The 17,268-nt window shown below is 33.0% G+C and overlaps 1 protein-coding gene across 1 annotated transcript; it reads left to right on the forward strand.

The window, feature by feature from the left end:
- Nucleotides 1-5,311: 5,311 nt before the first annotated feature.
- LOC132732063 (uncharacterized) lies at nucleotides 5,312-10,151 on the forward strand. Its single transcript, XM_060718410.1, has 4 exons — nucleotides 5,312-5,882; nucleotides 7,188-7,427; nucleotides 7,699-8,057; nucleotides 10,134-10,151. Exons 1-4 carry the CDS (start codon nucleotides 5,312-5,314, stop codon nucleotides 10,149-10,151), a joined length of 1,188 nt encoding a protein of 395 aa, XP_060574393.1.
- Nucleotides 10,152-17,268: the final 7,117 nt, after the last annotated feature.

Genomic DNA, 17,268 nt, shown 5'->3' on the forward strand with positions numbered 1-17,268 from the left:
GACAAGTTTTTTGTTTTGTTTTTGTTGCTTTATTGTTGGATAAATATATCAGTTAAGCCTATTAAAACGTTTCTTCATTACATATACATTGTAGTTACATCAAGAGATTCATTTGGCATTATGAAAAACATAAATATCATACAATGTAATACATTTTATATCTAGCATAAAATTCTAGCTATGAGAAAATCATTAGTGGTATCAGCTTTTAAGATCTTGGATAGCAATCATGCTTGATTATTTGTTGCATAATTATAGGTGTATAACTATAAAACATTTATGTGAAAATGAGAGTTGTAAGGAATCTGTGTTTTAAGCATGGATAAATATTCTGATTCCATTAGAACAAAAAAATGAAACATCCTTAAAATACCTTTACATTTTTGTATTAATAAGCAGAAGGGTCTTACAGAACAATCATTGTCTTATAGAGCAACCAATTGTCTTGAAGAACAACCATTGTCTTATAGAACAACCATTGCCTTATAGACTAACCAATGTCTTATAGAACAACCATTGTCTTATGAACAACCATTGTCTTATAGAACAACCATTGTCTTACAGAACAATTTCCATTGTCTTATAGAACAACCATTGTCTTATAGAACAACCATTGACTTATAGAACAACCATTGACTAATAGAACACCCATTGTCTTATAGAACAACCATTCTCTTATAGAACAACCATTGACTAATAGAACAACCAATGTCTTATAGAACAACCATTGTCTTACAGAACAACCATTGACTAATAGAACAACCATTGTCTTATAGAACAACCATTGTCTTATAGAACAACCATTGACTTATAGAACAACCATTGACTTATAGAACAACCATTGTCTTATAGAACAACCATTGTCTTATAGAACAACCATTGTCTTACAGAACAACTATTGTCTTATATAACAACCATTATCTTATAGAACAACTGTTGTCTTACAGAACAATCATTGTCTTATAGCACAACCATTGTCTTACAGAACAACCATTGTCTTATAGAACAACCATTGACTTATATGACAACTATTGTCTTAAAGAACAATCATTATCTTATAGAACAACCATTGTCTTATAGAACAACTGTTGTCTTACACTTATAGAACAACCATTGTCTTACACTTATAGAACAACTATTGACTTATAGAACAATCATTGTCTTACAGAACAACCAGTGACTTAAAGAACAATCATTGTCTTACAGAACAACCATTGTCTTACAGAACAACCATTGTCTTACAGAACAACCATTGTCTAATAGAACAACCATTGTCTTACAGAACATCCATTGTCTTATAGAACAACCATTGACTAATAGAACATCCATTGTCTTATAGAACAACCATTGACTTATAGAACATCCATTGTCTTATAGAACAATCATTGACTTATAGAACATCCATTGACTTATAGAACATCCATTGTCTTATAGAACAACCATTGACTTATAGAACAACCATTGACTTATACAACATCCATTGACTTACAGAACAACCATTGTCTTATAGTACACACATTAATAACCTGAACCATTTTTAAATTTTGCATCGCTGTTACCCTGTCACAATTAATGGATCCCTCCCTCCCCGACCCCACATAGGGTTTAAGTCTCACCAACACTTTTATTTCCAAACAAACACATTCCAAAACGCTTCACTGGTAGAGGGAAACCTGAGCCTCTATGCATTACTTCAGATTTCAGTAGAACCAAATTTCAAATCACAATAGTGATTAGTTAATATTTATTTTAGTTTGATTGTCTTGGAAGCTATAAGCTTATTGAAACATTCTCGAATCTGTTCCTGGAACCAACCAGTACTATGCAATGGATGTCAAGTTTCTTGCTCAAGGAAACAACCGCTTAAGCCCCTGATAATAGGGATTCAAAACTATGGCATGAAGAGGCAAGTGATTGCATGTCAGGAAAGCATAACCACTTACCCCATAGAGACCCATCTTAAGTAATGGTTAAAAACAAAGTTTTCATTTGGTTTTGTATGCTTAATTTCAGACCATATTCAGTACAATATATCTTGTATCTTCATCAGTGAATCATTTAATAATTGATTTATTACATACAATAATATGAAACATTAGATTTATTATATATCTAAATGAGACTGAGGTTTATATGGTCCTTATCTTAGACATGGATCTCCCCTATGAAGAAATGAAATCTGATCGCATTAAATCAAACAATTATAATGATGGAGAGAATAATTATATCATATTTGCTTATTTATTGTTTTGGATATATAATTGTAACCTTGACCTCACTGAATCTGTGTAATGGACTTGTCCTGTTTTCAATTTCGAACTGTCCATTGTTTTCTAAAGGGAAAGGCAGTGACTGAATTGTGTTCACAGAAATTAACTGAATTGTGTTCCTATTAAAGGACTTGTGTTCAAATTATTTGTACTGTGTTCAAATTGAGTGATTATTTTCAAATTGACTTCAATATTATTGTGTATGTGTTAAACTGAATTATGTTCACATTTACTGAATTATGTTCACTTTAACTGAATTATGTTCACATTAACTGAATTATGTTCACATTAACTGAATTGTATTCACATTAACTGAATTATGTTCACATTTATTGAATTATGTTCACACTGACTGAATTATACTCACAATGAATGTTGCTCATATTCACATTTACCAAATTTTGCGTCCATATAGACTATATTATGTCCACCTTGATTGTCTCAGAACAACATATTTAGTTTTGTGAACAAAAACATTTTCGATGGATAAATCAGACAGAATTTAATTCATTGCCAAACACCCATCTGCAAGCCTGCTGATATGGGTGTACACAGATCCTGTTTAAATGTTTGTGAAACAAAAAGCTTACAAAGGAAATACTGTCATTCAAATTAAAACAGTAGTTTATAAGACAATTATAACATAAACACAGCATTTCCAAATCATAAACAGTTGCAAAGACGTTACAGACTTCATGAAAATTTAATTAAGATTTTGATCTAATAGCTGAAAAAATTAAAAGTATAGAAACATTGGCAGTAGTTTTTCTGATCTATTAAAATTTTGTGTTTTTAAAAACTGAAGGATTTGATTCATCCTACAATATCCAATATTATTGCCGCTTACATTGAAGAAAAAGGTTCGGTGGCATATAATCAGAAAAGCTTCAAGATTTGATTGGACTTTTGAAATTGTCCAATCACGTTGTTCCTCCGATTAGCAAACATATTCTGCCAAAAGTATGTCAAGATAATAGAGTTGTAATATGAAAGATCTTAATTGATCATAATCTTTTAATTGATCAATAGTATTATTTTAATGCTAGGACCATGTTAATAAGTAGCATAACCATTGATTTGTACTTTCAGGTCATTTTTGAAATTGACAAATAGTATTATTGCTTTCATACAAGGACCAGATTTGATTAGTAAGGTCTTTTTTAAATTGACCAATAGTATTATTGTTTTCATACATGAACCAGATTTAATTGGTCAGGTCATTTTTAAATTGACAAATAGTTATATTGTTTTCATACATGAACCAGATTTGATTGGTCAGGTCTTTTTGACATTGACCAATAGTATCAATGTTTTCAAAATACAAGGACCAAATTTGATTCGTCAGCTCTTTTAGATATTGGCCAATACTATTGTTACATTGTTTTAAGAATATATGTGAACATTGATAAATTTTCATGAAATTGATAAGACAGGTTAATTTTAAAGAAACAATTAAAGGAAAACTTTAGTTGTAGTTAATTATCAATTGTTCAGAACTTTGAAAATAGTTGAAGGTAATCAGTTAAAGGTTTTACTTGATTTATTGGATTGTTCAAGTCTGAAGCGAAAATCTTACCAAAGTTTATCTACAATGCATAAGTAAGACAGATCCTTAGGTTACTGACTTTTAATGCGCCTGTTGTTGATGATTTTATTTTAACAGCATCATTTTCTCCCCCAGAATTTTACCTAATTACCTGTACAAGTAACATGGAGACAGGGTGGCATAGTTACCAAATAATTGAAATTTGATTAGCATAACTTTTACACTTACCCGTGATATATGCTATGAACAACAACAACAACATGGCATACATTTGCATGACATGGTTATTGGTATATGAAGATTGTTTACTAGAATTGGTTCAGTAATCAAGAATGGCATATTAAAGGAACTCACCTGAGGTCCAAAAGCCTAAAATCATGAAATTTGAATTCCTTATACATCACCCAGGACACTTAAAACAATAAGCAATACAGAATATACTTAGAAATACATTGTTAAAAGAAAATCATAGTTGTTGTATTATTCTTAGTCAAATTTAAGTGAAAAGCATTGCAAGGCTTACAAATTTGAGTCACTTTTCACAATAATTTTTTTTTTTTCAGGAAAAATGGTGAGTGTGGATGATCTGAAATTTTGCACACAAATTGGTCAAGACTTACATCAAATGAAACATCAATCTTGAAAAATTATTTCTAGTCCAGTCATGTCAAAAAACCTCAGTTAAGACTCTTTAACAAATTTTGCACAAAGTGACCTTCTATTTTGCTCTCAAATAATGACCTTCTATTTTGCTCTCAAATAAGTGAGTTAAGTTTCAACCCATTCCCTTTAGTAGATTTTGGAATAATCAACTTGCATACAAATACTTGACCAAAGTGTGACAGTGATGGCAACACCTAGGTGACGTTTTTTCGAATAGTTGAGCTAAAAACTATTATTTCTTCCAATGAAAACAATACATTCTTCAGACAAGAATGCTTGCATTCTTTCATGTATTACTTCCAGAATGACAAAGGGTGGTAAATTTTTGTCTTGATTGAAACTGATTCTTTACCTCATAATTTACACATATAACATAATACCCTTTTTTCTAGTATTAATTTCTTTAAGGCTATAATATACTCTGATAATGACAGATCAAAATAATCTCACAATTGCTTCCAAGATCTTAAAAGGCAATACCTGGGAGATGATTTTCTCATTGATAAATTATTATAAAAGATAATTCTAATACTTTATCTGTTTTTATTTTTTTCATGATATAATGCTATACAATTATCTTTGCCTATACCACTTTTATTAATTGAGGTTTCAAAATGCTGAATGTCTTTACAAAAATCTTATTTTGTCTATGAATATTATACAAAATATAAATTCTATGATTGTCATACTAATTACAAGAAATGTCCGTAAGAATTTAGCTGGCTGTAATTATCACATCAGTAATACAGCTGACTGTAGTCATCACATCAGTTTGTCAGTCAACTGTAGTCATCACATATGTAAGTCAGCTGACTGTAGTCATCACATCAGTATGTCAGTCACATATGTAAGTCAGCTGACTGTAGTCATCACATCAGTATGTCAGTCAACTGTAGTCATCACATATGTAAGTCAGCTGACTGTAGTCATCACATCAGTATGTCAGTCAACTGTAGTCATCACATATGTAAGTCAGCTGACTGCAGTCATCACATCAGTATGTCAGTCAACTGTAGTCATCACATATGTAAGTCAGCTGACTGTATTCATCACATCAGTATGTCAGTCAACTGTAGTCATCACATATGTAAGTCAGCTGACTGTAGTCATCACATCAGTATGTCAGTCAACTGTAGTCACCACATATGTAAGTCAGCTGGCTGTAGTCATCAAATCAGTAAGTCAGTCAACTGTAGTCATCACTTCAGTATGTCAGTCAACTGTAGTCATCACATCAGTAAGTCAGCTGACTGTAGTCATCACTTCAGTATGTCAGTCAACTGTAGTCATCACTTCAGTATGTCAGTCAACTGTAGTCATCACTTCAGTATGTCAGTCAACTGTAGTCATCACATCAGTGAGTCAGCTGACGGTAAGTCATCACATCAGTAAGTCAGCTGACGGTAAGTCATCACATCAGTAAGTCAGTAGACTTTAGTCATCATATAAATAAGTCAGCTGACTGTAGTCATCACATCAGTAAGACAGTCCCTGAAGAAGTCATCAAATTAATAAGTAAGTCACATCAGTAAGTAAGTCAACTGTAGTTATCACATCAGTAAGTCAGTCAATTGCAATCATCACATCAGAAAGTCAGTCAAATGCAATCATCACATCAGTAAGTCAGTCAACTGTAATCATCACATTAATAAGTCAGTCAATTGTAGTCATCACATTAATAAGTCAGTAAATTGCAATCATCACATCAATAAGTCAGTCAACTGCAATCGATCACATCAGTAAGTCAGTCAATTGAAATCATCACATCAGTAAGTCAGTCAATTGCAATCATCACATCAGTAACTCAGTCAATTGCAATCATCACATCAGTAAGTCAATTGCAATCATCACATCAGTAAGTCAGTCAATTGCAATCATCACATCAGTAAGTCAGTCAATTGCAATCATCACATCAGTAAGTCAGTCAATTGCAATCATCACATCAGTAAGTCAGTCAATTGCAATCATCACATCAGTAAGTCAGTCAATTGCAATCATCACATCAGTAACTCAGTCAATTGCAATCATCACATCAGTAAGACAGTTCCTGAAGTAGTTATCACATCAGTAAGTCAGTCAATTGCAATCATCACATCACTAAGTCAGTCAATTGCAATCATCACATCAGTAAGTCAGTCAATTGCAATCATCACATCAGTAACTCAGTCAATTGCAATCATCACATCAGTAAGTCAGTCAATTGTAGGCATCACATCAGTAAGTCAATTGCAATCATCACATCAGTAAGGCAGTCAACTGCAGTCATCACATCAGTAAGTCAGCATGCTGTAGACATCACATCAGTAAGGCAGTCAACTGTAGTCATCACATCAGTAAGTCAGCATGCTGTCACATCAGTAAGTCAGTCAACTGTAGTCATCACATCAGTAAGGCAGTCAACTGTAGTCATCACATAAGTAAGTCAGCATGCTGTAGTCATCACATCAGTAAGGCAGTCAACTGTAGTCTCAGCATGCTGTAGTCATTACATCAGTACATCAGTCAACTGTAGTCATCACATAAGTAAGTCAGCCGATTGTAGTCATCTCATCAGTAAGTAAGCTGGCAGTAGTCATCACATCAGTGAGTCAACCAGCTGTAGTCATTACATCAGTGAGCCAGCCAGCTGTAGTCATCACATTAGTAAGTCAGTCAATTAGTGTCATCATATCAGTAAGTCAGTCAGTCAACTGTAGTCATCACATCAGTATGTCAGTCAACTGTAGTCATCACATCAGTAAGTCAGCGAGCTGTAGTCATCACATCAGTAAGTCAGTCAACTGTAGTCATCACATCAGTAAGTCAGTCAACTGTAGTCATCACATCAGTAAGTCAGCCAGCTGTAGTCACTACATCAGTAAGGCAGCCAGCCTTAGTCATCACATTCAGTATGTCAGTCAACTGTAGTCATCACATCAGTATGTCAGCCAGCTGTAGTCATCACATCAGTAAGTCAGTCAGCTGTAGTCATCACATCAGTAAGTCAGTCAACTGTAGTCATCACATCAGTAAGTCAGTCAGTTGTAGGCATCACATCAGTAAGTCAGTCAGTTGTAGTCATCACATCAGTAAGTCAGCTGGCTGTAGTCATCATATCAGTAAGGCAGTAAACTGTAGTCATCACATTAGTAAGCCAGCTGGCTGTAGTCATCACATCAGTAAGGCAGTAAACTGTAATTATCACATCAATTAGTCAGTCAACTGTTGTCATCACATCAGTAAGTCAGTCAGCTGTAGTCATCACATCAGTAAGTCAGTCAGCTGTAGTCATCACATCAGTATGTCAGTCAACTGTAGTCATCACATCAGTAAGTCAGTCAACTGTAGTCATCACATCAGTAAGTCAGTCAACTGTAGTCATCACATCAGTAAGTCACTCAACTGTAGTCATCACATCAGTATGTCAGTCAACTGTAGTCATCACATCAGTAAGTCAGTCGACTGTAGTCATCACATCAGTAAGTCAGCCAGCTGTAGTCATCACATCAGTAAGTCAGCCAGCTGTAGTCATCACATCAGTCAGTCAGCCAGCTGTAGTCATCACATCAGTTAGTCAGCCAGCTGTAGTCATCACATCAGTAAGCCAGTTGGGAAAAAATACTGCAAAATCTGTCATAAATTGCACGATAACATGGAAATTATTACTTTTATTTTGAATCTTTTTACTTTTCTTGAAATATTAGTACTTCTCAAGTTTGATTTTTTTAAAAATATCTTTGTTCATCCTAAGGCATGTAGCTTTAAGGTATTTTACCCTGTACAACAGGCAGACCAGAAGAAAGTGATACCCTGTTTCTACAATATTCATCAGACAACAACGCATTTAGGCATTTAATATGTTCAGACATATAATAGTACAGTCTTCCTATTTCAATAGACAATTGATGAGATGAAACCCTAAACTTACTGAGTGTTATTCGAAATTAAGCAACCTTATGCTATCTAGACAATGCTCAAACTGCCTCTAGCTTACTAGGAAAAAACTCCTTTAGAAACAATGATCACAAAAAATTATCCCACTAAACAACACTTATTACTTATATCCATAAAACAATGACTGTAACAAACAATCCCCCAAAATAACAATCATAACAAATAATCCCCCAAAACAATAATTATAACAAGCAGTCCCCCAAACAATTATTGTAACAAAATAATCCCTAAAAAATAATTATTACAACAAAATAATCCCCCAAAACAATTATTATGACAAACAATCCCCCAAAAAAATCATTATGACAAATAATCCCCCAAAACAATGATCATAACAAAAAATCCCCCAAACAATGATCATAACAAATAATTCCCCAAAACAATGATTGTATCAAAAACTCATAACATGAATTAAATCTGTTATTCACAAATAAATTAATGTTACGTCACCATGCAATATAAGTCTAACAAGAAAGATATTTTTTTATCAGAATTTTTTTCCTGTAACTGACGTACAAGAATCACATGTGATATATCTATGTACAACATGCGTTACATCAAATATTTACACAATCAGTTTCAGGTATCTGAGAACAATGACTTTTTTTGCTTTGTCTTAATGAATTTGCATGTGCACCATTTGCAATTTAATATTGCCTACTGGGGGAAAATTACTGGTAATATTATCCCTAGCCATGAATGTTATGAAATGGTTTCATCAAAGATACATCAATGTTATCTTAAACAGGCAATGTTTTGTGACAGTTTTACATTTAATAAAATTAAAAATCACTTTTCAGCCATAGTTTAACTAATATAGAAACGTTAAATTCCACAAACATAATGCTTTTCTCCAATTTTTCTTCCATATAAAAATTTTATTGCCAAAATTTTTTAATATAAATAATAATACAATTGTTACTGCATGCAGTAGTTCTTCACTGTAAACTTTTTGTGCTCTGGATACTGTAACAACAGTTTGGAAAGTTGCAGACAAAAAATTGCCTTGTTTGATTGGCATTTATTCTGCAGACAAAAATTTTACAATCTAAATGCAATATATAATTATTCCACTAGCATATCCTAGGTCATTGACTTATATTGAAATGCTGATATTGATGATAATTTTTACAGCATTATAATACTAATTGCCTGTACTAGAAATAAACAAGGATCAAAATTTCATGCGCAGTTCACCTGATTTCCTGCAGGAAGTATTTGAAATTTGATGAGAGTAATTTTCACAGTTGTCAGTCATAAACTTGATGATGCAATGATTTTCAATGGGCAATTATGTAACACTGTAATGTACATTATTACTAAATGTTAATTTGTTCAACAGTATTGTTTTCAAGAAATGGGAAATTCTATTAAAACTCTCATTCTCACTTTCTCTTATTCTTTGATGAAAACAATTTGAGCCGCATCACGACAAAACCAACATAGTGCGTTTGCGATCAGCATGGATCCAGACCAGCCTGCGCATCTGTGCAGTCTGATCAGGATCCATGCTGTTCGCTATTATTTTCTCTTCTTGTAAAAAGGTTGGTAAGCGAACAGCATGGATCCTGATCAGAATGTGCAAATGCGCAGGCTGGTCTGGATCCATGCTGGTCACAAACGCATTACGATGGTTTTGTCATGACAGGGCCGGCAGCAAATTTTAAGCAAATAATTAAATTAACATATCTATGTAATAATTTCAAATTTTATGCTTTCAGGCTTTTGTGCCTCAATAGAGCAGAGCTTTGAAACAACCAATTAGAACAGAATGATTATCACCTGTTAATTCAAAAACAATGAATATAAGTATCATTTATAAGTTTCACTGTTAATTAAAATTTTGTTGCTTAAATTTTTCTCTTTCTTTTATTGTTCATTATTCTTAAAAGCTTGTTGTTTTATATCTATTTTTTTTGCTTTTTTTTCACTTTTCATATGATATTCAAAGTGTGAAGTTAAAGAAACTACAACAAACACTCAATTTCTTTCTACTTCATTTGAAGACTTTGAGAGAACTGGCATATTTATATATAAATAAATCACTCCCATGTTTGTATAATGAACAAATTATGCCTCATGTTTTGCAAGAACTACAAGATCTATATACCCTTGAAAATGTTGTTTCAAAGAGAGGGAGGGTGTCAAATTAAAACCAGTAAAACAGGTAAATAACAAGAATATTAATGTACAAAGCAGACATAATAACATATTAGTGTCTTAAGCAGATCATTAAGTTTGTCAGTATTTAAAAAGTAACCAGCTTCATATTACAAAACCAGCTTGTCTCAGTCTACTCGATGTCTTCAAATATATGTTGGGGCATTGGCAGCATAGATGCATGGCAAAAACCACAACATCAGATTGCCAAAGTGTTCAGTCCACCCTTATGGTAGCTTGATAGGAAAAGCATTGGATTTGCAATCCAGGAGTAGCTGGTTCAATCCTCGGGTGAAGTGAAATTACTTCATAACATTATTGATCTCAACTATTGTGTTTTACTGGTCATTTGTTTTTTATCGCTGATCCAGAAATCATGCAGGATTTAAGTACCATTAGTCAGTCACTTGCATAAAATTACTAATTACTGGTAAGTTATCCAGAAAAGCCAGTTAGGTTGACTGGATCACTCAGTGTAGATATGACCAAAAATGTGTGAAAATCTGTGAAAAAAACGACCAATCAACCAAAACAACAATGTTTAGCATTTTAGAACATTCTCTGTAGTACAAAGGTAGACCAAATGCTGAGATATGACAAAAATATGTTAAAATCGGTGAAAAAAACATATACCAATCAAATAGCACTGAGGACAACTGTTACGATGTAATTTAGCATTTTTGAACTAATCTCTGTGATAAGTAGAAGAGTCTGACATGTACATTATATATACACCTATACTGACGTAAATGTCAGAAAATTCCTCGTCAATTGGTATATGGCAAAAGCAATATGCAAATGGAAAAAAAATGTTATGTAAGAAAAACATTAATTTGTTATTTAAGTGCCGAACAATTATCATTCCATATGATGATCCTTTACTTCTCAGGCAATGACGTTACTGTAGAGAGAGAAAAAAAAGCGTAAAGCAATAATCTTACTTTGAGCTCTTACTTCGAGAGTAACGGAACATTATAAAAACACAAACTATCCTATTATGTAATAAAGATATTCACCATAAATAAATGCAATACATGTACCTATAATATAATGCATTCTGTCTGAGAAAATCATTTCTGATATCATATGTTAAGATTATTGGAAGCAATTACTGAAATTCTTTGTTTTCTGTAATTATTAGTACATTACAATAAACTGTCTATGCAAGTATGGGTGTTTGGATTTTTGCGGAAGGTAAAATAATCTGTTTTGTATGGGACAAAAATGTAGCATCTTTTATCTATGCAGCAGGGAATGCAAACATCTTTCCCTCTGGGAATTAAGTATCACTTTGTTAAAATGTAGGTAAAAACAGTATAACATATATCATCAGGTGTAAGTATAATCAACATTAAGCGAAAAACAAAAAACGAGAACCTGATTATATTTTTCCTCTGTGAATATATTTTCAAAAGACCAATTCCCATGCTATCAAATTGTGAGAACTTTTCATTTGTAAAATGAATTTCAGCATGTTTTTAATTTTCATTAAAACATATTTTCTGTTTGGTATAAATTTATATCGAAACAGTTTATCATATTGCCATATCACAACTTTCTACCATCATTAAACATCTTCCATTACTCTGTTAAATATCATAAAATGAACTTTAAATTCCATCCTCATATCTTGACATGACTATTCATCATTTTATTAGGAAAATTTAAAGAAAAAACTTGACTGAAAAGCGAACATATCACAGACCATGATCAGCAGCACCAATAAGCCACACTTGTCACAAATTGGGTTACATGCTTAAAGTTATATTTCTACAGTTGTTGATGTCAGGTATAGGGCGGAACGTAATATAACCCTTACCAAGTGTTAAGAGTCCTCACCATGCTTAAAGGATCTCAAATGAGGTCCAAAAGTTTCATAAGAATTGAAATTCTTTCATAAATCAACTTATGCATTTAAAACAGAAGACTAAGCAATTATAGATAATATAAAAAATAAACTCAACATAAAATTGATAATTAATTATTTATGCGATTTTTGGACCTACCTGTGTGAAAAGCTTAAAAGGGTAGATTTGCACAGTAAAATTATAGTCATTGGGAAACGGATAAGGGAATGATCTGAAATTTTGAGAGCAAGTTATTGGTCCAGATCTACATCCAGTTATACAAAAAACTTGAAAAATGTTTTTGGTCTATTCATGTCACAAGGGTATTACTAGTTGCTGCCAGTAGGCTATTTAAGGGTTAAAGATCTGGAAAAAGGGTGATCCCTCGGAAGCATTAATCACAATAAAATTACATGAAAATTGCAGGCTCGGTTTCATTGAGTCTGTACATATAAGGAATAATGAAAAAGTGCAACATCCCTCAGGCCGCCTAGCACCGGCTTGAGTGGTACTCAATTTTTTTTAACATTTAAAAGCCACAGACTATAACACCACACAACACGGCAAGTAAGATACTACCACTACTTTCAAAAACCTTACCAATATTTTCTTACAAAAAAAACAACAAAAATTCATTCTACTATATCTTTCAAACCAGACTGAGAATAAACAGCAATTGTTCATGCAATATCATAATCTATTTAATAAACATTATATTCAAATGAAAAGTGTGATATATCTCTACTTTACCATGGAGACTGTTATTTCTTTGGAATTGTAGAATAACAAAAAATCAAGGCAGGATTTCTGGGGGTTAGGAAATCTTCAACAGAACATGGTATGTTGATACTGAACATGCTTGGAAATTAAAAGAACATTTGTAAAGTGGTAGAGAAATAGATAAATTTCATTTTTCCACCAAACTGATTATTTTGTCATAAAGGCACCTGCATAGTGTTACAAGTACAAAATTTTGTGTGCACTATTACATGAAAGCAATTTGTTTTGTTTGTTGTTAGTCTTATTTTTCTGAACGGAAGAAATTTTACTATTGAAATGATTTGTGTATGGACTATTTGTTTCTCTGTTTCAATTAAAAAGCTTTAGAGTATATTTATTCATTTCAATGCCTAAATTACCTCAAGTAACATAATAGAGGAAACAGAAGAACATAAAAAGCCTTATCTTTTTTTTCTATTGGGTGGGGGGAAATTTGGGTTTTCCATGACTTTCCAACTGTACTGGTGGAGGAAAACTTTGGTTGCTCCTCCACCATTCATTATTTCAGGCATGAATGGGCACCTGAGAAGAACCACTAATGTTCCATAAGGTAGCCAGATAGCTTCCTCACATGAAAGAATCCACAGTCCCTCAGCACTGAGGGGCAAGTGGTTTGAAGTCAATGATCTTAACCTTTTGGACACAGATGTTTAATGCCTTAGATTATTATGTCACCAATTTAGAGCCATGCCAGATTGCACAGCCAATAAACCTGAGACAAACATGTCACTGCAACAATGGCTTCTGTTACTTTCAGGAGTCAGTATTTGTGAAAGTCCTCCCATTAGATATTGGACAGTCCTTTTTAAACAATTTGCATGCAATCTGGCCTGGCTCAAATTTGGCGACATTATATATAACTATGGACATTTCCATAAAAAACAAAAGGTCATGCCAGGACTTGAACTCATGATTCAGATGGCACCAGATTGTTTTTAGGTGCAGAACACAGCTTCACCGTTACTGTAATAAGGTATAACAATTGGTGACTAATATTAGTTTTTTCAAAATTTCAATTCATTTGCACTTGCTAGATTCTCCATCAAAAATGCTTTGTAATCACAGTACAATGCATGCAAATAATATACATCAGTAATTTCATGTCAATTGCAGCTAGAGGTTGTGCGATAAATAATTAAATTCATCTGAAAAGACATTCACCTACAAAGTACTTTTTGTATATACAAATCAGTAGTAATATTAACTTGAGTTTTAATATCATATACTTGCATGTCAACAAAACAAATTATTGTAAAGTACCATATTATTAGTAACATACAAAGTTGTTTAAAGTGTACCAGGGCTTGACTATTCTCAATGCTTCATTGTAAAACAAAAGCCTGGAAAATACACAAAGTTCTGGTTAGAGTTTTTTGCCTTTGACAGTGACAGACCTCCTATTGGATTCTCAAATTTGTGAGTGAAATTTTAACCTATTCCATTCAGTGGATTTTGAGAAATTAACCTGCTCACAATTTTTGTTTGTTTGTTTGTTTGTTTGATTTTACGCCTTTTCCCAACAGTATTTCAGTCATATAGGCGGGTAGTTTCCTAACCATCGTTCCTGGAGCCTCAGTTACACCAGTACTAGACTACCTTCCTCCGCGCTAAACTACCAAAGCATCTCCCGTGGATCGAACCCACGCCAGAGAGGTCACTGGATTAGAAGCCATAAACTCTAACCCCTCGACCACAGAGGCAGTCAACCTGCTCACAAAAACTTAACCAAAATGTGAGGCAACACACTGGGTGAGTACAATTAAACTCTTCTATTTTGTGAATACTGTGGAGCAAAAATAATAACCTAGCAGCAATTTCTTGTTTTCCCTATTCTTTGCATTATAAGTCAAGCTAAAAATAATAACCAAGCAGAAATTTCTTGTTTAGGTAATAAAATATTGCATGGACAATTTCTATATCTCAAATGCTGCTTTTATATTTCAAGTATTATAAAGCATTGTCACTCTAAAGATATCATATCAAGATAGAAAGATAACAGTTTCCAACACAGATCACATTTCAAGTAATCTTCTTAAGATGTTGTCAAGCAAAATATTATATAAGAATGACTTTGCAGATTGCTTAAAAGATAATTTTCAGAAAAAAGTCGTTCAGAAAAAAGCAGAGCTAAATTTAATGTGGAAGGAGCCATTGATGGCCATTTCAACAGTGATTGACAGAACAAAATCATATATCTTTTTTTTTTTTTTTTTTTTTTTTTTTTTTTTTTTTTTGATAAATCCAACTTCACTAAGACTTGTCCAAAAGCAATTTAAGAAAATGCATTCATGTAGGTCAAAACACTAAACTGCAGCAGCTGCATGAAGCTGAAATAGAATACTGCTGGGCCTTATTCAGTTAAATATTTAAAATGGGCTTCTCCATCTTTCGATCTGGACCATTTCTAGGGAAAATTGAAAAACATTTGAACTGACTTCAAGTAAGTGCAAACCATAATCAGATGGCACAGATATGCCAAGTGACCTTAGTCTGCAATGGTCACATGGGTAAGTAGATTCAGTCGCAGCTTGCAGGCATGAGGTTGATCAGCTTGCAGGCATGAGGTTGATCAGCTTGCAGGCATGAGGTTGATTACCTACTGCAAGTTACCTTTTGTTAGTAACTGTCAGACTACAGATGACAGAAATATTATTAGAATTAAAACTTCAATATATTTTCAGTCTGCAGTCAATAAGGATAAAGTGTGTCATGCAACCCCCAGACAAATTAATTAAATATTATTTCATCTCCAATATTAATTACAGAACTTAATAAATATACATGTACACTGTAATTAAATTATTTATGCATAAACATTAAATTTTATAACCGTTTGAAAATTTTCAATACAAAATCTAATCAAGAGAAGTATATATACATGTCTACAGTTAAACCTGTGTAAGAGACCACCTCTGAATAAAGATCACCCTGAAAATAAACACCACTCTTCAACAACCTTTCATTTACTAAAAAGAACAGAGTTAAACCTAAAAAGAAGACCATTTATCTGTAAAGGTCATGTTTGGTCTCTCTTGGTGACCTTTGTTTACAGGTTTGACTGTATAACAATTAATAAATTAACACATGTACGTAATTAAAACCAGGTGTTAAAATTCTAAATCAATTTCATGTGCAATTAAACATTTTCAGTAAATTATACATCTGTGAGATGGTCCAGTGGGCCTTAAATTTCCAGCTACTTTGAGAAATTTAGGCCCCAGTGGCATGAAATGGAAGAAAAAAATCATCATTTTGAGAAATTTGAGAAATTTTGAAATGTTTAAAAACTAACATACACATAAATTGTTTTTTTAGAAATAATGTATGATCATATAACTAAGAAACTAGTCAAAAAAGTTACATTTTCCTCAGAAGTTGAATAACATTATAGCTCAACAATCCTTACAGCTCAACCAACCTTTTATCTAAACCTTGTAGCTCAACCTTATAGCTCAACCAACCTTTTAGCTAAACCTTGTAGCTCAACCTTATAGCTCAACCAACCTTTTAGCTTAACCTTGTAGCTCAACCTTATAGCTCAACCAACCTTTTAGCTAAACCTTGTTGCTCAATTTAATAGCTAAACTTAATAGCTCAATGTACTTGACCATTGTCTTGCTTGCTTGATAAATACACGCACATGAATTGTCTAACCAACATGTACTGTTTTGAATCTAGAACAATTCAATACTTGTTTCAGAGATTTCAATAACAAAATACCAAAATTAAGCTGCAAACAACAACCAGTCTGCTCTGGTCAGACAGCATGGTTCAGTGACCTGGTCAGGCCCTATATTGGAGACATTAGTCCTTTATTAGTACAGAGAGTACTGAAATTGTCAGCCAACATTTTACTGTAGTGTTTAGATTATACAATATGTACAATTGGTGCTGGCATTACATGTCAAAAACAGCAAATTCTGTGCTCTATTTATAGACAAATGAGGGCAATTATTAATTCTTTTTCAGCTTCAGCAGTAAAATCAAACTATTTGTACAGATAGCAACTTTTATGTACACAATAATTTAAAGGCTTTGCACTGTTATAGCCCATATTGTGAACTTTAGC

This window comes from Ruditapes philippinarum, unplaced genomic scaffold (genome assembly GCF_026571515.1).
Source record: "Ruditapes philippinarum isolate M1 unplaced genomic scaffold, ASM2657151v2 ctg1159_1_1_1_1, whole genome shotgun sequence".
Classification (NCBI taxonomy): Eukaryota; Metazoa; Mollusca; class Bivalvia; order Venerida; family Veneridae; genus Ruditapes; species Ruditapes philippinarum.